General features: G+C 44.4%; 2 protein-coding genes across 2 annotated transcripts; both read left to right on the forward strand.

Moving 5' to 3' along the window:
- The first annotated feature begins 1,941 nt into the window (after nt 1-1,941).
- Nucleotides 1,942-12,469, forward strand: efemp2a (EGF containing fibulin extracellular matrix protein 2a). The gene is given in 13 exon segments (XM_037262163.1): nt 1,942-2,120; nt 7,155-7,338; nt 7,759-7,807; nt 7,889-8,077; nt 8,476-8,537; nt 8,539-8,599; nt 8,686-8,802; nt 8,975-9,094; nt 9,171-9,290; nt 9,373-9,499; nt 10,177-10,372; nt 11,342-11,377; nt 11,379-12,469. Coding segments are annotated over 12 exon segments (1,305 nt in total). The 5' UTR covers nt 1,942-2,120; nt 7,155-7,248; the 3' UTR covers nt 11,517-12,469.
- An 8,136-nt stretch (nt 12,470-20,605) lies between these two features.
- On the forward strand, nt 20,606-26,142 carry npas4a (neuronal PAS domain protein 4a). The gene is made up of 8 exons (XM_037262435.1): nt 20,606-20,917; nt 21,690-21,850; nt 21,933-22,035; nt 22,121-22,424; nt 22,588-22,697; nt 22,833-22,968; nt 23,100-24,835; nt 25,159-26,142. The coding sequence occupies exons 1-8, from the start codon at nt 20,740-20,742 to the stop codon at nt 25,185-25,187; spliced, it is 2,757 nt and encodes a 918-aa protein (XP_037118330.1). The 5' UTR covers nt 20,606-20,739; the 3' UTR covers nt 25,188-26,142.
- The last annotated feature ends 574 nt before the right edge of the window (nt 26,143-26,716 follow it).

Below are 26,716 nucleotides of genomic sequence, written 5' to 3' on the forward strand. Positions count from 1 at the left end.
CTATGAATAGCACGATACCATCATGAAATCAGTCCGTGTGGCAAAATTTAAGGACCTTGGATGGAGATGAGAGGCAGAAAGTAATGAAAAGCTTGCATGAAAATGAAAAGTGACAGCAGATCAAGGCGTCTGTGAGATGTTTGTGTGCATGTGTGTGGTCAAGGAAATAAGGGAGCCTGCAGGGGGGGGGTCGCACCGTTGCTCCACGTAAGGGCAGGGGGGGTCGAGTGTGTGATTTTTAACAAGATCCTCCTGTAATGACAGCTGCCACCACCCACAAACACACTTTGAGCGAGCAGGCGTCGTAATCTCGGCAACGCAAACAATGCCGTTGCTCGTATAACCTCTTCTAAAACCCAGAAGGCTCTGCTGACCATTTGGGACCACCTCAGGTCTTGTTTTTCTAACCATTTAAGCAGTGTTAATGCAAATGTAATGAAACTTCCTCAGGATGTGGATTTTTTTTTTTTTTTTATGTTTACATTACATTAACCATTTCTTGGACAAGAAAGCAATTTCATGTTTGCTGTAGAGGCATTTATTGGCAATTCCCAATTGGGAAAAAGTTTTGATTTTAAAAAGTAGAAATACCCTCTGCTAACAATTACATTTCAATTTAACAAGTACAAGCTCATTCAATTTGACTCTCCAAAGTTGAACAATACTGATGATACAGTGAGCCCTTGCTATAATAATTAATGACATATAAATTCCAGAAGATGGCGACAAAGCACTTAAAAATGGAAATGCTCATAAAACATCAACGCCACACATCTAAGTATGTATATAATATTCAAGTAATGTTACGTAAACGGCAGTTATTTAACACAAATGAACCACTTTAACCAGATGCTCCGCAATAGTATTAGCAAGTTCACGCTAGTGAAAACTAACGTGACCTCAAAACTTGGTCAAACAAATATGCACACAAAGAGCATCACGTCAGTCAACTCACCATTTACCCCCAGTGATGAATGTCGGCAAAGTAGATGACAAAGTATTTTTTTTTGTATGTGGCACTTGGGGTCAAATGTTTACCACTAGTTAACAACTTGATGTAGTACAAGAAGCAAAAAAGATATTTTTTAAATGAAAGCCTATGTCTCCAAGTGGCCAAAATTCACCACAAACCATCTGCAGGGGTTACAAAATCCAACAATGCCTGAGGGTTAAAAAGCCAAGTTAAACTCGTGTTGGAAAATATTTCATAACGTGCTGGAATGAAGCCTCCGGTGGCGTCCGTCTTGAGTCACACGTCAACTACTGTAATGCAGGTTAAGCAACATCCAGAGCACTTTGCAACACGTCCAAGACACGAGGCGTACTTCTTGCGGGAAAGAATCCCCGGCCGGCCAGAAATGATTCCAAGCGGCGTTAACAGATTAGTCACGTACAAACTGTCGAGCGGCCACACTTGGAGAGTGATATGATAGTAGTTTTGTTCGAAAGCATTCAAGGCAGAAAGGCTTCAGTCTGCTCAGTAGCAGACACTTTTTCCACTTTCCACTCTCTAATTTTTGTCAACATTCCATTTATTTCTCTCTTGCTCTGTGACTATAAATATCCTTTTTTTTTTGGCTTTGTGGAAAAAGAAGGCCTGGCCTCCCCAAATATAGGTGTATGGGGGGTAAAATGGTAGAAGGGTGGGAGAGCTTGGTTGGGGCTTTTGCGGGGGTTTTAGTTTAAACGAAACCAGGTGTGTTGTTGGAACTGGATGGATGGATGGCGGTTTAGGGGGGGTCGCGTGTGTGTGAATCTGTGAAGTTGTTGTTCGCTCGCCATTTGGACGGATTTTCGGGTATTTGGGCCGCAGACCAGGAATTCCCATCTCTAGACTGGGGAGGTGGGGGGCTTTACAGGGTGGCTGCGCAGGGGACCAAAGGGGGAGGGGGGGTAAGACGAGTGGGCGGTCTAATCGCTCTCTCTCTCCGCTTTGTGTGTGTGTCTCTGGCTGGCTCGCCCTCCCTTCTCCCTTCTGCATGTGTTCAGCTGCTCCAGCTGTCTCCCACTCAGTCTCTCAGGGCGCACCGCTTGGAGCTTTAGGGACCACTTCCCCGCAGTCGGACACGCCGGGGTCAGGCCGACCGACACGACGCGCACGCCTCAAACAAGATTTGCTGGTGAGTTTGCTTGACTTTATGTAATAGCCGTGATTAGTTTTGGCCACATACTGACATGGTCTGTAATTTAATTAATTTTAGAAGACCCTTCAAGAATGATTGATATAAGACTTATTGCGAATACTGTAGTCATTCTATTTGCAGGCAAGGTAGCTCCCACTTCTTAAATGAAATCTAAATTCTTCTTCACCATCAGCTCCTCTTGATAAAACTAAATGGTTTCAACCAGGAAAAACCCCTCTTTCGAAACCCCATTGCTTGACATTTTACCCCAATCGTTGATTTAATCCAGTAAGTTAGAAAAAAATTCAAATTGTTTTATGGGTTTGAATTGGTTAAAGTGGCCACGGTAGAGCCAAAAGTTATACCTATCCATTCATAATAATAATAATAATAATAATAATACAATTACAAATTAATATACTAAATCTTCTCAAATCAAAATACACCGTTACTTTCTTGCATAGAAGCGGTGCAAAGTTTTCTTCTCCCTTGTTGCACATATCTAAAGTAGATGACCCGTATAAGGGCGCCAGAGTTACGGTTCCACAGGCTCCAGATTCCAGCGGCCCACCACCAAAATCCCCACTCTTAGGAAGTCTCAACATTTACATTAACACGTCTAAAACGGTAAACACAAATAGCCAGCATTGAGCCCACAAAGTTCAATCAGGGGTGTCCAACCTTTTTCCTCTGATTCTTAGACTGGAAAATCAAGATTCAAGTGCCACCTTGTCACCTTTATCTCCGTTGAACGTGCTAGTTAGTCACAGTCAGACAAGCCAATATATATATTGTTTTAATTATTATAAAATTATTATTATCATCGCCACTAAACAAATCCAATATTTTTTTTCAAATGTTAGGGGCCGTAGAAAAGGGACAGCAGGCCGTAAACAGTCCCCGGGCCTGACGTTGGACACCCAGTGGCTAAACTTTATGACTTCTCCGTAAGGGGAGAGAGCAGAACCTCCCTCTCATTGCTAACATGTCACATGACTGCTCCAGTGCTCTACTTTTGGAGCGGCCAGTATAGTAATGTGGCCCCATAATCACTGGAGTCGGCTCCTTGGCTGAGCTCGGCGCGTTTCGGTGGCGTAATAGGAGGGTAGCAAGACATGCGTGGATTGTACAGCGTTGTCACCATCTCTGCTTCATACAGGATGAAGCCACTGCAGGGTCAACCGGGTCAAGTAGTCCGAGTCACAGGTATCAAAGTCAAGGGAGCCAAATCTGTCCCGCTAAAGTAAATAAAGTGTGCCGACTTCACTTTCTTGCTAAATGGGTTTGTTCTTTTTAGTTTGGCAGAAAAACTATTGCAATTTCTCAAAGTTTTTAACAGATATCACCAAAAAAAAAATTCGCTCCCCTTTAGAGCATGAATTAAACAATACTGCTAATTGTGTACCATTTACTTTCCATTATTTACCATTATACCATGACAAATGGTGATTTCAATTACAATTTATTGTGTTAACAAAAGAGCCCTGGTAATTGAGAAGCCACTGTAAGATGAAACAATTAAATGATAGAGAATTTTGGGGGTTGGGGGGTCAAAGTTGTTTACTTAGTTGCCATATTTGATACTTACTTTTATTATTTTTAATTTATTTACCTACAGTTACATGAATGAATTATTATAATACAATACTTGCTGTTTGTGTAAAACTGTCTTTTGCAAATATTATTTATAATGAGAAACATTTTGACTCGTTTTAATGATTTTTGGAGAGGCGGCGAATGTAATAACTGTATATCAATGTATCAAATATGACAGAGCGGAAGCTCCTCCATATTGCATTTCTGAGGTTGAGTGTTTAAATCTCAGCTCTGTTCTTCCTGTCTGGAGCTTGCGCGCTTTCGACTGTATCAAATACATTTACAGGAGCTACTTTATATACAACAATTCATTAAATAGACGTTTTAGACTTTTTGTATGTCCCTTGAGGTGGAATTTGAGGCAAATGGCTATGATATGTCTAATGTAAAAGTATTGATTTGGCGCCATTTGTTGGCATCTTAGTGTTAAGCAACTATGTTGAACTGGGGGGTGAGTGACTTCATTTCGTTTCATTTTAATTGGTGGCGGCTATCTGTCGCCAGTAGCCGATGTTTCCGTCAGGGCCTCAGGTGAGAAAAGCATACGGAAGGCAACAAAGCATTTTCTTGGTCCTTATTGTCAGCGCAGATGACAAATCGGGCCTTTGTCCCACTTGGCAGGGTGAGCCGGCGGAGCTTCACAGCGGGATCGCTAGGTTTGAGAAGAGAATTTCTCACGAAGCTCTACGCCATCCATCATTATTGGATTTTGCAGGTGGAGCGCTCCCAGCAGTACCAGGGCGTGCTTCACTGTGCCCGGCCCGAGCAGGAACAACACCAGGTCCGCTCATGTGGACGTGCGTGTCGGCGTGTGGTCCCCCTTGTCTGTTTTTCCAAATCCGTAGGTGGTCACTTGTGTTTGCGAGCTGACATTTTGCCTGTTACATTGGGCTGAAGGGTAATTCAAAAATGGATCCGCAGAGGTCAAGCCCCAATCACAAATTCCCAGAAAAGCGATACTCTGGGAACCACGGGCGTGCCAGGGCATCCCAGCTGAGACGCGGCAGCCAACATCCTCACCGCGGGCATTCCACACGTCCACCGCCGGCTGCTGTCACGTCACCTCACCCCAGACGAATTGGTCACTTTGTTTTTGGTAGTTTTGCTTCACATTTTGGCCCGTCCAGTAAAGGAGGCCAAAGTACAAGCTTGTGTAGAAAAAGACATTGTGACGTAGAAAAAGTGAAAGTTTTCAGTTCACTCAAAGTCCAAAAAACAAGAATGTAATCAAGACAAAATGTGTGTTTTTTTTTTTAATAAGGACTGGAGACTAAGCACAGTAAGATGCAGCAATATTTTAGCGAGGATAAAGAATATATGTCTTTGAGTATTGTCTTATTGTCCATCAACATGTCGCTGTACTGTTTGCGCTCTTCCTTCCAAAGCCACAACTATCAATGCTAACCGTTTGCTTGTCAAGGGGTTTCGTATTGTATGTTAGCATTAAGCTAATTAAACGTTCCTCAGGCAAAGTTATGTACTTATTTGAAATTATTCTCTTTGGTTGGCTGGATTTTTAGATAGTATTTCATTGAAATACTCCAGTACAGTTAGCTGAAAACTCGACTCAAGGACAGTTTGTGTTTGTGTAAATGTTTGTACTTGGTGACTTCCCACCATCCCGGTCCAGTCAGGTCACGTACGCGGACGTCTTGGTATGTTATGCTTCTCATGACACAAATAGCTCGTGATGTCACACTCTTGTCTTGGGGGCTAGGGAGGGGGGCACCACGTCAAGCCTTGTGGTCTGCACTTTGTCTTGTGAGTGAGCTGCCGCTGATTATAACTCCCTGTCATGCGTTCAAACTCCAGCTGCTTGGCATGCACTCGCGTGGGCCCTTTTACAGGACAAGGCGCCATATTAGCAACTTACGTCCACGGTAAATACGCCTTAACTATAAGCTTGCGCAATCGGGTGATTTCTCACAACCAATCAGCATAGAGACGATAACAATGGAAAACATGCATCATTTTCTATACTGCTCAGGGCTGGAGTGGAACTTTTCATTTTAGCATTCCCTCTATCAATATTCATATTGCATTTGATGTAAAATGTAATTTACAATTGAATGTGCTCACCAGATCAAATCAAACCTTTATACACCACTTCTGCTGTCCCACTTGATGCACTGTTACAAACTTTGGTAATCGGAGGAGGTGATTGTGTTATTTCAGGGGTGTCAAACTCATTTTTTGTCACAGGCTGCATCGTAGCCATAGTTTCCATTGGAAGGCCATTATGACTCTCAACGCCTTTTATTATACACAGTATGAGCTACACAACAAACTGATCAATATAACTAGCTTTTAAATCAGAGACTTAAAATTTGTTCAAATATTTTGAAAAGGTGAATGGTCATAAAAATTGCGAACAATATCTCCATGTTTTAAAGTGAAGACGATTTGATGCACATTTTGTCTTGGCGGGCCACATAAAATGATGTGGCGGGCCGTATCTGGCCCCCGGGCCTTGACTTTGACACCTATGTGTTATTTCAGACAGACGCGGTGTCATGTAGTTAGAATGTTTTTGTTTCCAGTTCTTTCATAATATAATGTAACGGCTGACCTGGAATGCATTTATGCGATAAAATACAAGTCATCATCACACCACAAGATTGTGATTGCAAATTCATCCTTACTCTTTTTTTTTTTTTTTTTGTGGCAAAATACTCTTTGTAGTATGAAGTCTATGTACATACAGTGGACCCCTATGAATGTTGTGTTTTGTGACCTAACCTGCCACATGTTGCTCTTGGCTGCAAGGGACTTTTTTTCTTGCCTTTTCTAAAATGCTTTTCTCCTGTGAATAGTTAGGCTCCACTGTCCTAGAACAGTGAAGCACTGTGGAGAGTTTCTATGTGACTGACGGTGAACTCGCCAAGGTATTCTTACAAACCATTACCGTCTGCCAGGCTAAAGACACAGAGGTTTCTGTTCAGTGTCAATATTAAAAAAAATAATAATATTTGCGTAATGTACAGCTGCAAGACGTCACATGTTTACGTTCTTCGACCTGCTGAAAGTCACTCTCGCCAATTAGCAATCAAGGCCAAGCATTTTGGCAGAAAACACATAATTTTTTATTTTGGGCTATCTTAATATCAATTAACATAAAAACCACGTGTGCCCATAAATGCCGTTGCAAAACTTTGCAATGTCATGACAACAAAGTTTGGTAGCTTAATGCTAACACATAATGGCAAACACCATAGACAGGCTAATGGAAATTAGCAATGATATACGCAGATCAGATAACATTTACAGTCACACGTTCTCGCTGCTCTGTGAGAATAACTACCACCTGAGCTCAAGCGTTATTCCTCGGCCTCCTCTTCTTACGGTTAATTACATAGCGTGTTTTCTCAGAGGCCTTGAGTGACTCCATCTTGTTGGCTTGGTGACATCTGTCATGTCATTTCCTCTTTCCCTCAGATGCTGAGTGACTGCGCCGGCCATCCAAAGTCAACTGCCTCATTAGTGTGTGCGTGTGTGGGCGTGTGCGTTTTTATGTGTGTTCTAGTCTCACATGGTTAGTATGCGTGTGTCCATCGTGTGCCTGTGTGTGCTCCTCCACGGCGTTATTTCACAGCCACCCAAAGAAATTGACACCCAAACGGTACGGATTTGTCACTTATCTTTCTATATTGTAGCTCAGCTAGAAACACCTGTACTATGTTTTGCTTTTGCATCATTTCTGTGGAATTTTACTCATGTACACACGCACACACTTTTTCACAAAGATCTCTTTCTGTCGGCGGTTTGTGCGGATATTTTGCCTCTATTTCTTTTGGCTGAGTTTTACTTTCCATCCATCTCCAGCAGGTACATTTTGCCCAAAATAATAACAGTCATATAATTATTATCATACATCTTAAAATGTCAATATTGAGGTGACATTTGACGTGTTAAAATGTGAGTAAGCTTACTGTATGTATGAATTTGTATCTTAGCATCTGTTCATTGGTTTAGGTCATATTTTGATCATTTTTCTGTCTTCATATTTGATTAGTTTGTCTCACAGTGTGCCTTATTCTAGGAATGCACAGATGGCTATCATTGGGACCCTCAGACAGAGCACTGCAAAGGTAAAGCAGATGATGATGATGATGATGAAGCCTCATGACTTGTTGAATATTTTGGGGACATTTGTGCATGTATGCCGTCAGACATCAATGAGTGCGAGACCATCCCGGACGCGTGCAAAGGGGAGATGAAATGCTTCAACCACTACGGAGGCTACCTGTGCCTTCCCCGCTCGGCTTCAGTCATCCCGGCCCCCGAACCCGCCATCGCGCCCACCGAGGCTTTCAACCCCTGCCCCCTGGGCTATGAGCCTCAGGGAGACAGCTGCGTGGGTGAGTGTGTGGGGGGGTCAGAGCAGGTGGTTGGTGGGGTCTGGATGGGTGTCTGAGTGATTGCCCCCTGTGGGTTTGGTGTCTAGATGTGAGGAGGGGGGGGGGGGGGGGGGGGGCAATGACAATGTGTGTAGGAATTTGGTACATTTCACACGACAGCAGCTGCTGTGTTGCAGGCCTGAAAAGCTCATCTATTGGATCTTCCTGGTAATGTGTTTCCACCATTAGTGGAATTTCCTAGTGAGGCAGAACTGTGCACCATTTGACATTTATGTGCTACTAATACCGCGAGTAAAGCGCTAGTTGTCGCTAGCGTGATTAAACTAAGGGTAAGCTAGAATTTCGAAATTTCGTCTTTTATATAAATGACCAGCCTAGTTCCTCTTATCCAAGCGCAGACGTGGACGAGTGCGAACGCGACGAGCACGACTGCCAGCCCAGCCAGCAGTGCGTCAACACCTTTGGGGGCCTTCACCTGCCACTGCCCCGACGGCTACCGCAAAGTGGGCACGGAATGCATCGGTGAGGCGGCAAATCTTTTTTTATTCTTCGTGTCGGAGACTGAAGAAGCTGAGAGATTAACCACGGTCCGTCCGCTCTTCCGTCAGACATCGACGAGTGCAGGTACAGGTACTGCCAGCATCGCTGCGTCAACGTTCCCGGCTCATTTACGTGCCAGTGTGAGCCCGGCTTCCAGCTGGCGGGAAACAACCGCTCCTGTGTCGGTGAGTGGCAACCTCCCACTTGAATTGGAATCACACCCTTGACTGGTTGCCAGTTTTGGATTTTAGAGACCAATAAAACAATAACAACAAAGTGAAAAGCCAAAGAATAAAAATGGCCCTTGAAACGAATTAGCTGAAAATCTGCGGATACGGGCATGTCGTTTCCTTTCAGATGTGAACGAGTGCGACATGGGGGCGCCGTGTTCTCAGCGCTGTTACAACACGTACGGCACCTTCCTGTGCCGCTGCGAGCACGGCTACGAGCTGGCCCCCGACGGCTTCGCTTGTAACGGTGAGTGGCCCGATCGGCAGCGCGTGTGACGTGGGCCGCGGATCCGCTTTGAGTGACGGCGCGTTGACCGTGGCAGATGTGGACGAGTGCAGCTACTCCAGCTACCTGTGCCAGCACCGTTGCGTCAACCAGCCCGGAAAGTTCTCCTGCGTCTGCCCTGAGGGATACCAGTTGCAAGGCACGCGACTCTGCCAGGGTGAGTCAGAATGCGTGTGCGGAGGGAGGCGCAACATGAACAACGTTTGGCTAAAGCAATACGTTGTTGCCTGCCTGGGCAGATATCAACGAATGCGAAACGGGCGAGCATCAGTGCGCGGATACGCAGACGTGCGTCAACATCCACGGACGATACCAGTGCGTGGACGCTAACCGATGTCTGGACCCGTACGTGCAGGTGTCGGACAAGTAAGTGCCTGCCTGCCTGCCTGCTCTCACACACGCGCGCGCGCGCGTACACATGCTCCCAATATGTTGGCCTTCATCCCGACAAGCAAGATGTACTCACACGCTCCAGCTGCACACTTTCCATGCGGCGGCGGACTTTTCCCCACATCACAATGCAACTTTGGCTTTGTTAGATTGCTAACAGGTGGACAGCGCTTTCAACGTACACACGTTCAAACCAAGAGCAAATGTGGAATTTTCATCTGTTTAGCGAGTAGCTTATGACTTCAAAATTTGTGAATGACAGTCAGAGTTTATATAGTAGATTTTTTTTTCCACATTCACATTCCAATTTTCGATGAAAAGGCAATCATTCCAGAAATAAAAACACATCCTACCAGGATATGAAATCATAAAAATCAAAGTTGGCCTGTTTAACATTTGAAATGTTGTTTTCGGTTCGGGTTATTCATATTGATTATAAATTAACATACTGAATGAATTAATGAATTGTTTCTTTTTTTTTTTTCTTTTACGTTGGCTGTATTGTGAAATAATCAGATTCTAACCACGCTTCTGAACTTCTGATGTTAGCTCAGCAGTTTGGGAACGCAAACGCTAACTAAGCTCTGCTGACCTCTGCTGGTTAATTTTGTAATTTCTCTTTTCAAGTACTGTATTTTTCACTTTGTGTGCAGCCGTTGCGTGTGTCCGGTGACAAAGGCGGCATGCCGAGAACTGCCGTTCTCCATCGTGCACCGCTACATGAGCATCACGTCGGAGCGCTCGGTGCCGTCCGACATCTTCCAGATTCAGGCCACCAGCGTCTCCCCAGGGGCCTACAACACTTTTCGCATTCGCGCCGGGGACACGCACGGTGACTTCTACATCAGGGTGAGAACGCGGCATCATAAACATGGATCGATTGGTAGAAGAGCAGTCCCGTTTTTGTTTTTACCGTAAAATGTTCTTTTTTTATTTCAGAAGTTGTTGTTTACTTTGGAAGTATAGCTGGCCCATCAGTAGTTTTCATAATTCATCATAATTTTTTTAAACTAAATTTCTAACACAGATTTCCCTTACCAATAAATTGCAAACATTTTTCTTCCATAAAACTTTGGTTTTGGCTTTCTTAGATTGCGAACAGGTGGCTGACACTGCACACAAATTGTTTGTGAATTTTTTTGTGAAAACCTAAAGCAAAATTTTATATAAAACTATTTTTAGTTAAAAAATATAAATCCAGTCAAATATTTAGCACCATATTTTTTAAATCTGATTTTTAACAAATTTTTCCCGTGCCATCAAATCAGAAATGCTAAACTCAGTGTCGTTTTTCAAAACAGAATTTTAACAAATTATTTTTAGTTAAAAAAATTCTAAATCCAGTCAAAAATTTGGCATCATTTTTCTTATTTTTAACAAATGTTCCCATACCATCAAATTGCTAGTTTATTTAATCCCATCAAAAATTGGTGTAAAAATTTATTTTGAAAAAATCAAAAATTCACTCAAATTCCAAAGTCATGGAAAAATCCTTATCATTTTTTTAAACAACCAATTGTTCTTCTTACCATCAAATACTTTTCCATTCAAGTGCAAAATTTCAGTGTAAGAAAATTTTGTTAAAATATTCAGAGTCCAGTTAGAGTCATTTTTTTAAGTGAATTTTTTTTATGTTTTAAGGTAAAATAAATTCTATATCCAAAAATACAGTTTGCCAAAAATTCATTTCTGTCACTGATTTATGTTTGATATTAAAATGGACATTACAAACTTTTAACGTCAGCCTGTGAACTCATGATCCACAACATTACACTAAAGGAATTTTGTGTGTGTGTATATATTTTTTTATGCATTCAGCAAATCAACAACATCAGTGCCATGCTGGTCCTTGCCCCGCGCCGTGTCAGGCCCTCGCGAATACACGTTGGACCTGGAGATGGTGTCGGTCAACCCGTTGCTCAGCTACCAGGGCAACTACCAGAGCAGCTCTGCCCTCAGACTCTCCATCTACATCGGCCCCTACACCTTCTGATTCCCGCCAACCAATAAGACACCCGCAGCAGACGGAGCGGAACGACGAGGCAACGACAGAAACGTAAACCGGAAGAGAAAAAGTCATCTTCGACTGTGCCGACATTTATTTTTCAGCTCACATACATGGAAATCCCTTTCAGCATTTCTTTCATGTCCTACTAGTGCACCGAGTTCTTAATAACGCACTAGCAATAAATGCTCAAACCCCTTTACGCGAACCCTATGGCGCACTCATTCCATATTCTTCATATCAGAAGCTCCGTGCACTCATATTTTCTTTCTGCTCACTAGTAAGACCATTCAGTGTATTTGTTGAATAACTAGTAGGTTAATTATATCTTACTCTTTTATACTACTAGTGACAGTTTTTGTCCTCCTAGTACACATCTCAACTTTAATAGTAACACTACTAGGCCCAACTAGTTGGGACTGTTAACCACTGAAAGGACCATGTACCAGTTTGTTTTTTGTCCTCACCGGTAAGACAACTAGGACATGTTTCTGAATGAAGTGTGGCCTTGGCGTTTAACTGGTGTACTCAATCGTCTTACTAGTGAGGATGAAGCGCATGCCAGTACATGGACCTAAAACACATCAAGAAAATGGTTGAGATAGTCAGGATGGCTTTCCACGCATTGGTGGACTTTGAGCTTAAAATCGTCTGCTGAAGGCTGATAACAAATGAGTGGAAAAAGTGTGTGCGTGTGCGTGTTTGTGTGTATGTGCGTGTGTGTGTGTGTGATCATCTCATGTGTCTCTTCCTCCCGTTTTCTTATAGTGATCCACGACGCACAAACTTCAGACGTCTTCTTTTTCTTCTTCTTGATGCCTCCTAAATTTGCGACATTGGAACATCTATGTTGTATTTTATTTCTGTCTGTCTTAGATTTTGAACACCAATAAAAATGAGAATCTTTAATCCCCTTAGAATTGGGTTTTTTTTGGGGGGGGGAAAAGAACTATACATCTTTTTTCCTACAACATATATGTATAACTCTTTCCACCCAAAACATTTCCTTTAAATACACCTTTTTGACAAAATATTTGGATTTTTTTGGAACGTATATATCCACTTCCATTATGTGTACTAGTGCTGGTCCTCGTAAAAGTCATGAGTGACTTGACGCGAGAAGGAATTGACACCCTCGCACTAAATATTTTGTAATTGTTTATAGTTGCCACAAGATGGCGACAGGTTCTTTTTTTTTGTCCCCCCACCCAGACGAGTTCCTCACTTCAACATGATTTCTTTGCCGTAAGACGTCACAGTGTGTTTTTGGCCTGAGCTTTTAAATAAAATTAAAAAAAGAATTGTAAGTTTGTTTTGGGAAAATAAAGCATTGCGTTCTTGCGTGGCTGTTCCTATGCTCACTACGTTGTGATCCTTGCTGGATAAAAACAAAAACAAAAAACCGGAGTTTATGGTGTTCATTCCTCCTCCCCCTTCCGAGCTCCAACAAACATCGTCATCAGAACACCATCGATCACTTACCTAAAAAACAACATACGATGTTCAAAAATTAATTTGCCTTGAATGAAACAATGACATCAAACATAATAACCCCCCACCCCCCCAAATAAAGAAGGTAAAAATCTGACACATTGTGTCACGGATCGGAATGGAGCAGGGCGACCAAATGCAGCTTCGACCAGGGGTTTTTTTTGAAGGGAAAAGGTAGTTGGAAGGGAGGATAAGGGGAACAAACTAACAGAACCGGCAAACCGTCATAACTTAACGGACTGACCGACAGACTGGCTAACCAAAACACAACTGGCAAAGACAGGAACCCAAAAGAAACAAGAACGACATCAACGATCCGAAAGGGAAGTGAGGGGCAGACAGGACTTAAATACAAGACAGGTAACAAGACGCAGGTAACTGTGATTACATTGATTGAGGTAACACAGGAGGGGAGGGGCGACGCCAACAGAAACCATGGTAACATAGAACATAATAAAGCAACCGGGGACGAGACGTGACACTATGGATGAGAAAAACCCTCATTTAAAACCCAAACCCTAGGTTCTAATTTGAAACCCTAGAATTGGTCACAACCCCTAATTTTAAACCATAACCTGAGATTCCAACCCTAATTTAAAACTATAACCCTATTTAAAACGCAAATTGGAACCCTTAACCTTATTTTAAACCCAAGTTTCAAACCCCAACCCTGGTTTCAAACCCAAATTTGAAAGCCAAACCATGTTTTAAAACCCTAATTTAAAACCCTAACCCCAGATCAAACCCTGGTTACAAACCCAAATTTGAAAGCCAAACCATGTTTTAAAACCATAATTTGAAACCCTAACCCCAGATCAAACCCTACTTCCAAACCCTGATTTGAAACCCTAACCCTAGTTTCAAAACCAAATTTGAAACCCCAACCCTATTTTTGAAACCAACTTTCAAAGCCTAATTTAAACAAGAACCCTAGTTTAACTAAATTGAATCGCTAAGGCTAGTTTCAAACCCACATCTAAAGATCTAACCCTTATTTAAAACCCCAATTTCAAACACTCACTGAAATGTAAAACCCTGTTTTACAACATTAAACCCTACACCTAACCCTCACCCAAAAAAATAATATTTCCCAGAAATAACATTTTTGGAAAGCTTGTCCACAAAGGTGAGGAAAACCTGACACACAACCACACACACACATGCACACACACACACGCGCACACAACAACGCACACACACACACACACCACCACCACACAAACACCCATCTGGTGTCGCTGAGGGTGGTAATGAGTCACACACACACTTGTTTTATATAATCCGACCATCCCATTCTGTGCTTGTCTACTAGTGTTTAGTGTGCCAAACACACTGGGGTAAAAAGAAAAATTGACGACAATGCTTTTATATACACCCAAAACCTAGGTAGCTTCTCTTACATAAGAAAAGACAAAAAAGTTGACATCACTTTGTTTTTTGTTTTTTCCATAAATTTTAATTTTTGAAAGCATGTGGGAGAAGTAAAATTATTTAAAAAAAAACTTTTGATGCGCTCTCTGTTGCAAAAATGTTCACCTCTCGTGGTAGAATATCTTAAATGTGCACGTATGCACGCACACACGCGCACACACACACACACACACACACACAAACACACACACACACACGCACACAATGTGAGAATCTGTTATGTGTCCGCTCGACTTTTTATTTTTTCCAATAAAAAAAAGATTTATATAAACGCTGTGACCTCCACCTTGGTTCCTTTTCACATTACATAAACACGGTTGCCAAGAGGCAACAAAGTGTTGCTATGGCGGCGTGGGCGCACATCCACAATATATTGTGTACTGCTCAAGACGTTCACCCACAGGGACAAGAAATAGCAACAACTGCCATGCAGAGAAATTAAACCCAGTAAAAACATGCATTCAGAAGAAACACATTTCAACTTGTCACATTTAACCAACAATCTTGCCTGTGCCAATGGGATTTTAAAATGTACAGTATATTTCTAATAACAAGAAAAAAATCTAATAAAACACAATAAAAGGTCAGTTTGACCTGAAACCCAACAATGTTAAACCAATTTTAAAAATCAATAAGTTGATAAATGCAAGCAAAATATGTTTAATAGTCATTTAAAAACATATTCATAAATATAACTATCTATATATTTTCTATCTTTTCACATTTCAATTATTTTAATCATTGTGGGTTGTTAATAGTAAATTCCAAAATATAGTTTAAATGGAAAAATCAACTTGAACTTTTTTGTTAAACTTTCAAATCAACTTTTATTTGAAATCATGAGAGAGCATAACTACATAGTTTTTAAAAGAAAGTGAGAGAAAAATAGGTGCAGCAATTGTGACTTACATACACACATACATACACAATAATCTGAATAATGATTAGACTGCAGTATAAGCACCATTGTATGCAAGTCTCATATTTACGAGACATGACTTTTAGCATTGATTCCACAAAAGTTAATGATTGCTGCGTGTTTGTTTTGAAACAGAAATCTTCTTTTGCTAACTTGTTTGTTCTGCGCTGGTTGCTTTGACTCAAGTGTGCCGCTCGCATCTATTTGGAGCGTCAGTCAAAAATAGTACACATGACCATCACCGTGATGAAGTGGCATCGGACAGTCACTCTTCATGAATCAGGAGTGAAAGTACGTGTGAATGGCAATGACAGCTCACGCACACACACACACACGCACGCACACGCACACGCACACACACACACACACACACACACACACACACACACACACACACACACACACACACACACACACACACACACACACACATGTCCTCATGTCCCAAACTGTATCAACAACAACAATAATGGGGGCAAGTGCAGCATACGGACAAATGTAGTTCAGCGGCGCTCAGTATCAACCATCTGAATGAATGACACTTTGGTTCGAGTGAGTGAGTGAGTGAGTGAGTGAGTGAGTGAGTGAGTGAGTGAGTGAGTGAGTGAGTGAGTGAGTGAGTGAGTGAGTGAGTGAGTGAGTGAGTGAGTGAGTGCTACAATTAGTTTATGAACAAAACTAAAAGTGTCACTTTGGCTCCCCCCTTGTGTATGTGTGCATGCTTCTCACACACACTTACATGCATGTACACACAGATGTACACATCCTACATGCGTTCCGTTTGTGTTTGCAGTGCATGGATGAAAACGACACTTGACGTGCATTTGTTCTCCCTGTAAATGTGTTCAATGATGGAGCAGGGGGGAGCCACCAGTATCAATGAAAGAGGGGAGTGCATGGAAGACGTCGACGTGGTGTCTCCATGGCAACACCCGCATCAGCACCGCTGTGGTGGTGATGGGAAAAACTAAAGTCTGTGCATGCGTGCATGTGCATGTACACAAGAGTCAGAAGTACAAAAACAGCGAGCGATAACAAGCTAATGTGATCAGAGTATTGGGAACACCATTTTACATTTTGAGGCAAGTGCAAGGTACAAGAACAAACTACAATCCTACAAATTCTTTTGACAGGAAAGTGAGTGTGCACACACACAAACACGCACGCGCAGCACACACACTTAGGCCAATGCCAAATATTGGCCGAGCACTGGCCGCTTGCCTTCTCGGCGGCTGCCCCAGCAGCTAAAAATAAACTGCTTATTGTAAAAGCACAAAGAACAAGGTGCAAGGCTACATAAGTGAGACAGCTGAAGAAGAAGAGGAGGAGGAGGATGATGAAGACGATGAAGGAGGCATTGGTGCACTTCTTATTCACTTGTTCTTGCACATTAAAAAGTTGACTTTGGTGGAATTGCAAATTCATTTGCTCTCAGACTGTCTTAATAATTAATTGATCAACCCATTCCCTACTTTGACTGACTTTTGTAATTGCGCAGTCTTCTTTTTTTGCTTTCACATCTTCAAACAGCTCATGGCGCCTCCAGTCACCCAATGGCTCTCTCAATGTCCTTTTCACACTCTTTGCACTTTGTGTTCCTGATGAGACACGCCGATGGCGGTCCCGTGTTTGGCAGCTGCCTAACCAACAGGTGTGACTTTCACAGCATATCGAGGGACACAAAAAAAGTGCAAAAATTTGGAGCGAACAGCATGTTCCCCTCACCTTTAGTCATCGTCGCTTCACGCACAACACCGACAGAACACAGACATACATCATCAACTTCACCATCATCATTAGCGTGCAAGTTTGTTCTGGGTGTTGTGTGTGTTCAAGTCACACGCGCACACACGCGCGCACACACACATGCACACACAGACCCCCCCCCCCCACACACACACACCACAATGGTACAAACCATCGATATGATACTAAACACATGCAATTGTTCCCCAGACATCATTTGGAGCACTTCACAATCTTCATCTTGTGACGAAAATGTAGATGAAATATCTTCAACTCATCAGAGATGCTGATGGAGTGTTTTCAAAATTGATTATTCTACTTATTATCCCATCGATTAATCGGATGACCACAAATTTTGTGATATTAAACAATCAAATGTGCACGTGGTGTCCACTAGGGGTCACCATTCTCACATAATACTGCTGGATCTATGACTTTGAGTATGTGTGGTTTTAAAAAGTGGGCCTTGGCCCGATGAGTGACGTAGCAATCAGCAATTGAGAGCGTAGACCTGGTGCTGCTTTGTGAGCCTTTGAGGCACAAACTTTGCTTCGACTTTGTGAGTTATAAATAAGTCGAAGAGTGGTTTATTTTTGGGACAAAGTCGTGTAAAGACACATGAGGGACAATACAACCGACAGACAACAAGTACCAGAAAGGTTTTTTTTTTCCCTCTCTCACTGTGCTTATTTTTACACCCACGGATTTCAAGGTCTGCACTTTGTTTCTTGAAAAATAAAAAAACGGGGGAAGGAGCTTATCTGTTGCCTAGCAACACCTTCCATTGCCAGATATACGCAGCAGACAACTAGCAGCAGATTTGAAAAAGATACAGAAAAGTCAATGAAGTTACTGATCATTGACAGTTCAGTCTAACGGACAGGCAACTTAAACCATTTGACCTTCTAACCGGACATACCTTTTGTTTTTCAGAATCAGCTTTATTGGCCAAGTTTGATATGGTCACTTGATCAATACAATCAATAAATTCTCTCAATTGATTTGGTCAGTTGATAGCAGATATAATTGTAGCAGCACCATACTGTCCACGCACAATAAGCAAACATTAGGCGCAAAAACGGCCGCTCGACGTCCATGCTTGACGTCAGCACGCTGGAACGCTCATCGATGTGAAGGGCTTTGATTTTCATCCGCTGACGCATAATCACAGCAGCTTACATCAGCTACAGAACAAACGGCTGCTTAGTCACAAGTCTCTAAAAATGACATGCATACTGGCCACTCCACTAGGGACAGTGGATGTGGGTCTTCAGTACTGCTAACCAATATTTTAAACATATGGACACAAAACATGTCAGTCTCAACATGTGACACTTTTCTAGAAAGACTGTATTTAGTGCAGTACCACGTTGCGCCTCAACATGCGAGGCAGCACTGAGCTATATTGGAAAACATGATTAACATGATTAAAAGCAAGAAGAAGAGACAGAGAAGCTCTAATACTGTTTGTTACGACAAAGCAGAGTAAATGTGTCCTATTTGACTTTTGTGCTTTGTCCTCAAAGTGATTTTATGCAACAGTTTCCCCATTTCTTGACAGCATCATTATGGGGACATTTTCTAAAAAATAATTTCACTACAGAACACCATGAAAGAAAATAGAGTGGTGCGCATAATTAGAGGTACTTGTGATGTTATTTCTGTTTTTGAAACAAGGAGTGCGCATGACTCACCTCATCTTGGGTCCATTCAAAACCTTGAATGAGCTCAACCTTTGATTAGGACTTCACTGGTGGACGAACGAGAGCGAGTGACGTCATTGCTACGTCGCAACGCACATCAGAATGCATATTATTAGTTCATTTAATCTTTTAGCGCTCAAAGTGGTACACAACGATGAAGGGTATATTGTTTAGTCTAATGCAAGATGCACAGATTTTGGATTTTGTGACGGGTTTGGTTTGTAACATGTTAGACATTTGGCAAAAAATGTCATAACCAAATGAATTCATTTTTTCATGGCAAGTCTTTAGACACATTAAAAGCATACCATTGGTTTTGCTCTCTCTCACACAAATAAACACAAGCACACACACACACTCACACACTTTCTCCCCTCCCCTCTCTCTTTGTGTCATTAGAAACTCTGCTCGATGTTTCCTTTTGTCCATTCAAGTGCTCCTCCTGGTCTATAAATAGCTTGAGGGCGGCTGCAGGGGGCGCCATGCAGCAGCCCACAAATGTGTGTGCGCGTGTGTCTCGCCAGTAATATACATCTACTCAATCTATTTTTAGATCTTTCCCCCATCTCCCGCTCTCTCACACATGCACCGCAAACATGTCTGCATAATGCTGCGTGCGCCTCTTCCATACATTGCTTCATCCTTCGCCCATCCGTCCTCGGTGCATCATCCCACATGTAACTTGCACCCTCCTCCTTCATTCATGCATTCTCAAACCTAACAGCGAAAGGATTCTACACATTCATGATGGATGGATGGATGGATGGATGGATGGATGGATGGATGGATGGATGGATGGATGGATGGATGGATGGATGGATGGATGGATGGATGGATGGATGGATGGATGGATGCATGCATGGATGGATGGATGCATGGATGGATGGATGGATAACAGAGAACAATGGAAAAATGATACAGCAAAAGAAAGATAGACAGAGACACCCATTTAAAAAAGGGTAAGAGTTAGACAAAGACTGAATACGAGAAAGAACATGAATAGAAATAGAGAAAGACAGAATGGTGTAAGGTAGACTGCATGGTACAAAGATGACAGTAAATCGGCAAGGCAGATAAGAAAGAAGAGAATGATAGAAAGCCAGTAAGACTGAAATATAGAAAGAAAAGGCAGGTAGAAAGATGAGGAGAAATAAGGTTGATAGAAAGATGAGACAGAAGGACTGAAAGGAAGAAAGCTAGAATGATAGAGATGGAAAGAGAATGACAAAAAATGAAATGAGAGGCAAAACGATAGAAAGCCAGACAGATAGAGGACAGATGAAAGCAAGATAGGTGGATGGACGGAAAGAAAAAGATGGATGCGATAGATAAACCATGTGTCGATGGTATAGCTAAGCTGCTCATACACTAGCTAAATCCTGCTTGAATGCATTCACATAAAAACATTCTTCCTCTCCCTGGATGCGGTACACCTCCCTTCCTCTCTCCCTCCCTCTCTCCCTCCCCCCTCACTTGGTGACTCCGTTTTACGTTTTTACGCTGGCCCCGCCCCTTACTCGGTTTTGTCCAAATCAGGCTTTCTGCGTGGCCGGAGCTCCCCGTTTCACCCCGACGTCATCGGCGGGGAGAGGCGAGCGCTGACGTCCGCGCGCAGTCACCGATGAGGGGAGGAGAGAGCGAACGAGGGAGGGAGGGAAGGAGCTGGAGGAGCTCCGCGATGGCAGCATCCATTCCAATGAGTCCCCCCACCCCTGCCTCCTCGTTACGTCGGCAGACGCGTCGGGGAGCCCCCCTCGCTCTCAAGCTATATAAGCCACTTTCGAGCAGAGTCCCTCACACACTGTCAGCGGATCGAGCCCAGTGCAGCCCAGCCATGAACAAAGTCCAATAACGGTCGAGCGTGGGTGCCCTGCAGCGGGACTTTCTTTGCCTTTTTTCCCCCCCGCCATCCGTAACAAGCATGTACCGCTCAACCAAAGGAGCCTCCAAGGCTAGACGGGACCAGATCAACACCGAGATTCGCAACCTCAAGGACTTGTTGCCCATCTCTGACGCCGACAAAGCCAAGCTGTCATACCTGCACATCATGTCACTCGCCTGCATGTACACCAGGAAGTCTGTCTTCTTCTCGCCGCCAGGTAAGACGATGCCTCATCATCGTCATCATGATACTGTCACAATTTAGCAGATAGATTTTAAAAAATAAAATAAAATGTTCCCATTGAAAGCAATTGAAATGACAAGAACATGTTAGGAAAAAAAGCAAATTCAAATATTGAAACGTAAATATAAGGAGAATGTCAAACTCACACATTCAAACATGCTCACGCACACACACAAAGTAAGGACCCAAGTATGCGTCTTTAAGAGGTGGAGCCATTTTAACACACGACACCATTTAATCGTGTACGAAAATCTTTTTTTCGGAAAGACTTTTACAAAACACTGCAGTTGTGCAGTGTGTCTGCGCGCTCGCGTGTAACGTAGAATCAACAAGTGCGGCAGCGGAGAGACGCTGTCCGTGGTACTGAAGAGGTGACGGCTCGATCGCGAGTCACTATCCATGGTGCTACTGGCAGCAGCTCTCTCATGCATTTAAAAAAAAAAGTATTTGGAGATTTCTTGGGTCTTTTTGAGGCAAAATAATAGGAACAGTTTTATCTAGTATTTACTTTGTATCCATCTACTTCTGTCAATATATAAAGAAAGATGAACTGTTGTGTTGTATTTCTGTTGTCTGTCTTCATCATCTATCCGTCTGTCCGTCCCTCCATCCATAACAAGTATACTATATTTTTAGATCGTGTCGATAGATGAACGTTGATAGTGTGACTATGAGGTCACTGTCCATGGTGCTGAAGCCTTACATACCCTCTTGACGTGTTTTGTTGTTGTTGCTGTCCAACGTAGAGGCTGCAAACGCATCGGAGGAGCCGAGCGCTCGCTTCCTGTCCCTGCCCGAGCTGTCCGACCTCATGCAGGCTCTCCCGGGTTTCCTCATGCTGCTCACCGCCGAGGGGAAGCTGCTCTACCTGTCCGATGCCGTCTCCGACCACCTGGGACATTCCATGGTTAGTTCATCCGTCAGTCTGTTCAGCCGTCCGTCTATCCGCCTAATGAAAGATCAGCAGATGATACTTGCTTGCGTGACAGGTGGACTTAGTGGCGCAAGGAGACAGCGTGTATGACATCATTGATGCTTCGGATCAGCTGACCGTGAGGAATCATCTGTCCAGCGCAGCCTCCCCAGAGATGGGTAAGATGAGAGAAGTGGTGTTGATCTGCTGTGATTGCCGGAAAAAATTTGTGCCCGAGTTCTCATTGCCTTTTTTTCGTAACAGATCGCCTCTTCCGTTGCCGCTTCAACACATCCAAGTCGGTGCGCAGGCAAAGCGCTGGGAATAAGCTGGTTCTGATTCGAGCTCGCCGCCTGTCCGTGCCCACCGCCAGCAGCGCTGCCGTCGGATCCTACTGGACTTCCAATCCCGTCTGGGTGTGTTTTTGCTCACCTTTGGAAAGCCATCCCGTCCGCTCCGGACTGGAGAGCACATCCGCCGATCCACCGGTGGCCGACGCCAATCTCTTCCTGGAAGGCTTTCACTCCCAGCACGGCCGAGACTTGAGGCTGCAGGCTGCGCACGAAAGGTAGATGAGTTGAACAAACGTGCTCCGCTCATATGTATGATTGAATGGATTTGTGGAAAATATCAAATTGATCAAATTTGGACACTGGAGTTTTCTCCCCAACGACAGCCTAATGTTGGTGTGTGTCGTCCATTAAGTGAACATGTCCCCCCTCCCCCCGCAGCGTGCACACTTACCTGGGCTACGACGTGGCGACGTTACGCTCTCGCTCCTGGTACGGCCTCCTCCATCCAAACGATCTGGCGCACGCCTCCGCTCGGCACCGCAGCCTGCGTAAGTGTAGACTCACAAAACACCCCCGCATACGCGCCGACGGGAACACCGCGCCTACTGCCGCCACGCTGACAAAAAAACAACAACAAAAAAGGATGATGACTGCGCTTACCAAGTTGCGCTGTGACTCACCAGTGCAAGAGGGAGGAGAGGGCCGAGGCGAGATGGTGGTGCGCGTGCAGGCTCAGGACCAAACGTGGGTTTGGCTCTACATGGTCCTCCAGCTGCAACCAGGAGACGTCCCCGTCGCCAGCAGCAACTACGTCATCAGGTATGTGCCGGTCGCAAAAACGTCACACAAGAATGGCAGCAAAGTGCTACTTTTATCTAAAATGATTCTTTTCCATAGATCAGATACTCAACTTATTCCCACCTAACATTTGCCATGTTTTTCCATTTCAGTGAGTCGGAGGCCTGGTCAGTGCGTCAACAGCTGACCTCAGAGCAGACTCAGCTCAGCCTGGTCCTGAGTTCAGGTCCCCCCCTGCAAGAGAGCCTCCAGTCCCCCGACACCCTGTCCAGCCCCGACCAGGTGTTCACCCCCGGCAGCAGCGGCCTGTCAGGCCAGTCCTTCGACTTCAGCACGGCGGGCTGCAGCGTGGCCTCCTCGGACGAACGGGCTAGCTCGGCGGCCGAGGCCATGCAAACGGAGGAGGAGCCCCGCTCCAGCATCTCCTCCCTGGAGGAGGAGGCCTTCTTCCAGGCGCCGCCCGTCCGCAGCCCCTCGACGGCCCCCTCGCCCACACCGGTCACAGTGGAGACGGTGTCCGACTTGGACTTTTTAACACAGAACATCCTCATGCCGCCCTCCTTCGAGCTGGACCCCCCTCTTCCAGCTCTCCCCCTACCGCTCCCGCCCGTCCCCACCTCACAAGCTCAGCAGACCAAAGAGTTTGTGTGCACGCCTCCGTACACCCCCCACATTGGAGGGGCTAGCTTCCCGTTTGAGGAGCCGCACTTCAGCTTTGACCCCACGGGTACCACCACGCCACCCCCGTCTGCCACCACTGCCACAGCCACAACCTCCATGGCTGCATCTTCTGTCTCCTCTGCGCCCCCACCCACCACCACCGGCTCAAGCCCCACACCGCCCACCACCCTGTCCACCAAGCTTCCCCTCAGCCTTCCCAACCCCTCCACAGAACTGCTCTTCGCCGTGGATCCCTGCTGCGGAGCCCTCTACGAGAAATTGCCGCCCACGCCGGACAGTCCAGGAGACGGCGACTGCACGGTGATGACCCTTCCAGAGGTTCGGGGTCCGCTCTACGTGGACGTGCCCTTGAGGCCTCTTCAGTGTCCCCCCGAGGGGCTCCTCACCCCTGAGGCGTCCCCTGGAAAACAGCCTTGCCTTTCCTTCTTCTCCCTGGAGAGAGAGCGGGAGAAGGAGAGGGCTGAGATCTCCCTGCTGGCCCAGCACATCAGCTCCCTGGCGGAGGGGTTCTACCTGGACCCCCTCCTGTCCAAGCTGTCCCCGACATCCTTGTCCAACCCTCCGTCCCCCTTCCTAGCCGAAATGGTCGATTCAGTCCAAGCGCTTCGGGAGTTTTATCCCATCAAAGCGTGGCAAGGCCTGGACATTCCCATGTTCCTGGAGGACGACACCTCTCTGTTTGAAGAGAGCATCCTAGACACCCTCCTCCAAGACGTGCCCCCCGAGTCCCCCTCGCCCATCCACATCCCGGACGCTTCAAGCCCAGTCTCTCCTCCGACACCAGTGTGCTGGCACCAAGCCTCCCAATTTGAGGGAGTGGGCCAATTCTGTAGCGCCCAATCGGCGCAACCTAACTCGGCGGACGGGTGCGGGGAGAGCGACGAGGTCGCCATGGAGGAGGAGTCGGCGGAGGAAGCCGCCGAGATGGAGGTGGCGTTATCTCCCGTGTCTTCATGCTCCTCCATACCGGCTTCTCCTCCACTCATCCTCACCTCCTCACCGGGGCCCGTTACCACCGTAGCCTCCACCGGCGTGGTAGAGGCGGTCTCCCCCGCAGCCGCCGCCTCCTGCACTCAGTCCCTCCTGGAGGAACTGGCTGTGCTGGAGCCCATGTTTGGGGCAGGTGCCTCGATCGCCCCTGGTTTAGGGCAACAACCTGAGTTGTATCAACTCCAGTGTCATCCATCGCCACAGTGCTTCCACAAAGGTAAGATCTCGGTTCAGTTATGTTCTTACTGAACTTTTAGTCCGACAGATACAATTTCTGGATGAACCTCAAATTCTTAGAACCTTCAGGTCAACTTTATCCACAACTTTTCAATGCACGTATGAGAATCTATGTCATGCGATTGGCCGATGACAAGGCGAGATAAGTTTTCAAACCTGGTCGCTGAGTGATTAGCTTCCAAAACAGTTGAAGCGTTTAGAGGTCAGGGTTCTCTGACGTGAGGTTCATCCTAAAATCTCATCCAAAAACTCAATATACTGAACATTAAGCTGACTTGTTCCTTCTTTTTTTTTGTCTTCCAGATGGGAGTAGAAGCATCCCTCCGTTCTAAAATAAGTCTGTGACTTACTTCATCAAGTATGGCATATTGTCATATTTTGTGGAGACACACTTTTACTGCAAAGTAAAACATGATTAAGTGTATAAATATACATAATGTGTAAAGGACTGACGCCTACATGAGAACAAAAAATGGGCTTTCTATTTTTTGTTCCACCATGAAGATGTATACTAGTAAACCTGGTGCGACATTTACAAGCAGAACCAGAAGAACAACATGGACGCCCGACTGACTGAGTCCTGAGTCCATGTGGTGTCTGCCGCCCGCTTCAGATTGGCCATCTGAACTTGTTAAGCGTTGTTTAACTTACAGACATGCATTTGTATTCACTCGTAGTGAAAAATATCTGTCGTGAACATGGACAAAGAAAAAAAAAAAAAGGCTATTTTAATAGAGAGTTGATTTATGACTTTTTAGCACTTTTTTGCCTGACGTGCAGCAAAATTGAAAAGGTGCTCCGGTGTGGCATTTTAAATACACTTGGAATTGAAAGCACACTTCTAGCTTCTGAATTCTGACTTTGCGGCTTGCAAACCTTTAACATTCCATGAAGTGTCTGTCCATCTCAACTTGTGTTGATCTTTGTGATGTGCAACCAACTGGTAAAAAAAAGAAAAAAGAAAAAAAAAAGCATGTCAAGAGATTTTTGGCTTATGCTGCCAATGAGCTCTTTCGTTGTACTGTACATTTAGACTTTGAATGTGGACTCTTCAGATCAGGGAATCAGCGTGTGTTATTCGACAGGGTTGCAAAGGGGCAGGAATTTCCTTGAGAAGTTAAAACGGTGAATTTTGAAACTTGTTTTGAAATTGAAAATTTTTCATGGGAATTGAATTCGGAGGGACACTTTATGGCAAGTGATCACATTTTGCAGCCTGAAAAACTTTGAAGTAACAGAACAGGAACTCCTGCGTATTTGCAATTTTGCAGTTTTCATTTTTCTATTAAAGAAAAATGCTTATTTTTTTTATTTGCTTCCAAACTTGCATATCTGGGGCAGGGGGGGGGGGTTGTTCCCTGGGGCTTTCCCCAATTTCTTTTAAATTGCCTATTAAGCTCCCACTCTAAATGTTACAAATTATTTGTATATGTAAATTATTTGAATTTTCATTCCCATGAAGATTTTTCCCATTTTCAAAAATTCCCGCAATTTTGCAACAATAAGATTTGCAACACTGGCAGCTTATAGTACGTTTGTCCTTTTGTTGGACAAAAGTGACACATGAGGGGCTTTAGAAGTGAGGCACAATCAACTTCTTAATGAATGGGGCTGTTGGTTGGGCTGCTACTACTTTCTTTCCTTCTCGGACTTTACCAAGCGACTTGGCTTGAGGACGCTCCAATTTCCACGGTGTCGACACGTTCACGTAGAGTCATCTACGGTCAAGTAAAGGATTGATTCCTACGTTCTAGCTATTAAACGGCTAACCTAATGCGTGTACAATTGTATTTCTGTATGTGTGACATGTGATTCTATTCTGTTTCCAGACGGTTGTGAACATTTGTATGAAGGTTTGTAC

Source organism: Syngnathus acus, chromosome 10, assembly GCF_901709675.1.
Source record: "Syngnathus acus chromosome 10, fSynAcu1.2, whole genome shotgun sequence".
Taxonomy (NCBI): Eukaryota; Metazoa; Chordata; class Actinopteri; order Syngnathiformes; family Syngnathidae; genus Syngnathus; species Syngnathus acus.

Bases quoted from the DNA above. Each gene is read 5' to 3' on its own strand.
- npas4a (XM_037262435.1), top strand. From the start codon at position 20,740: ATGTACCGCTCAACCAAAGGAGCCTCCAAGGCTAGACGGGACCAGATC. The intron at 22,425-22,587 runs GTAGATGAGTTG...CTCCCCCCGCAG, and splicing joins CTGCAGGCTGCGCACGAAAG to CGTGCACACTTACCTGGGCT. The intron at 22,698-22,832 runs GTAAGTGTAGAC...GTGACTCACCAG, and splicing joins CGCTCGGCACCGCAGCCTGC to TGCAAGAGGGAGGAGAGGGC.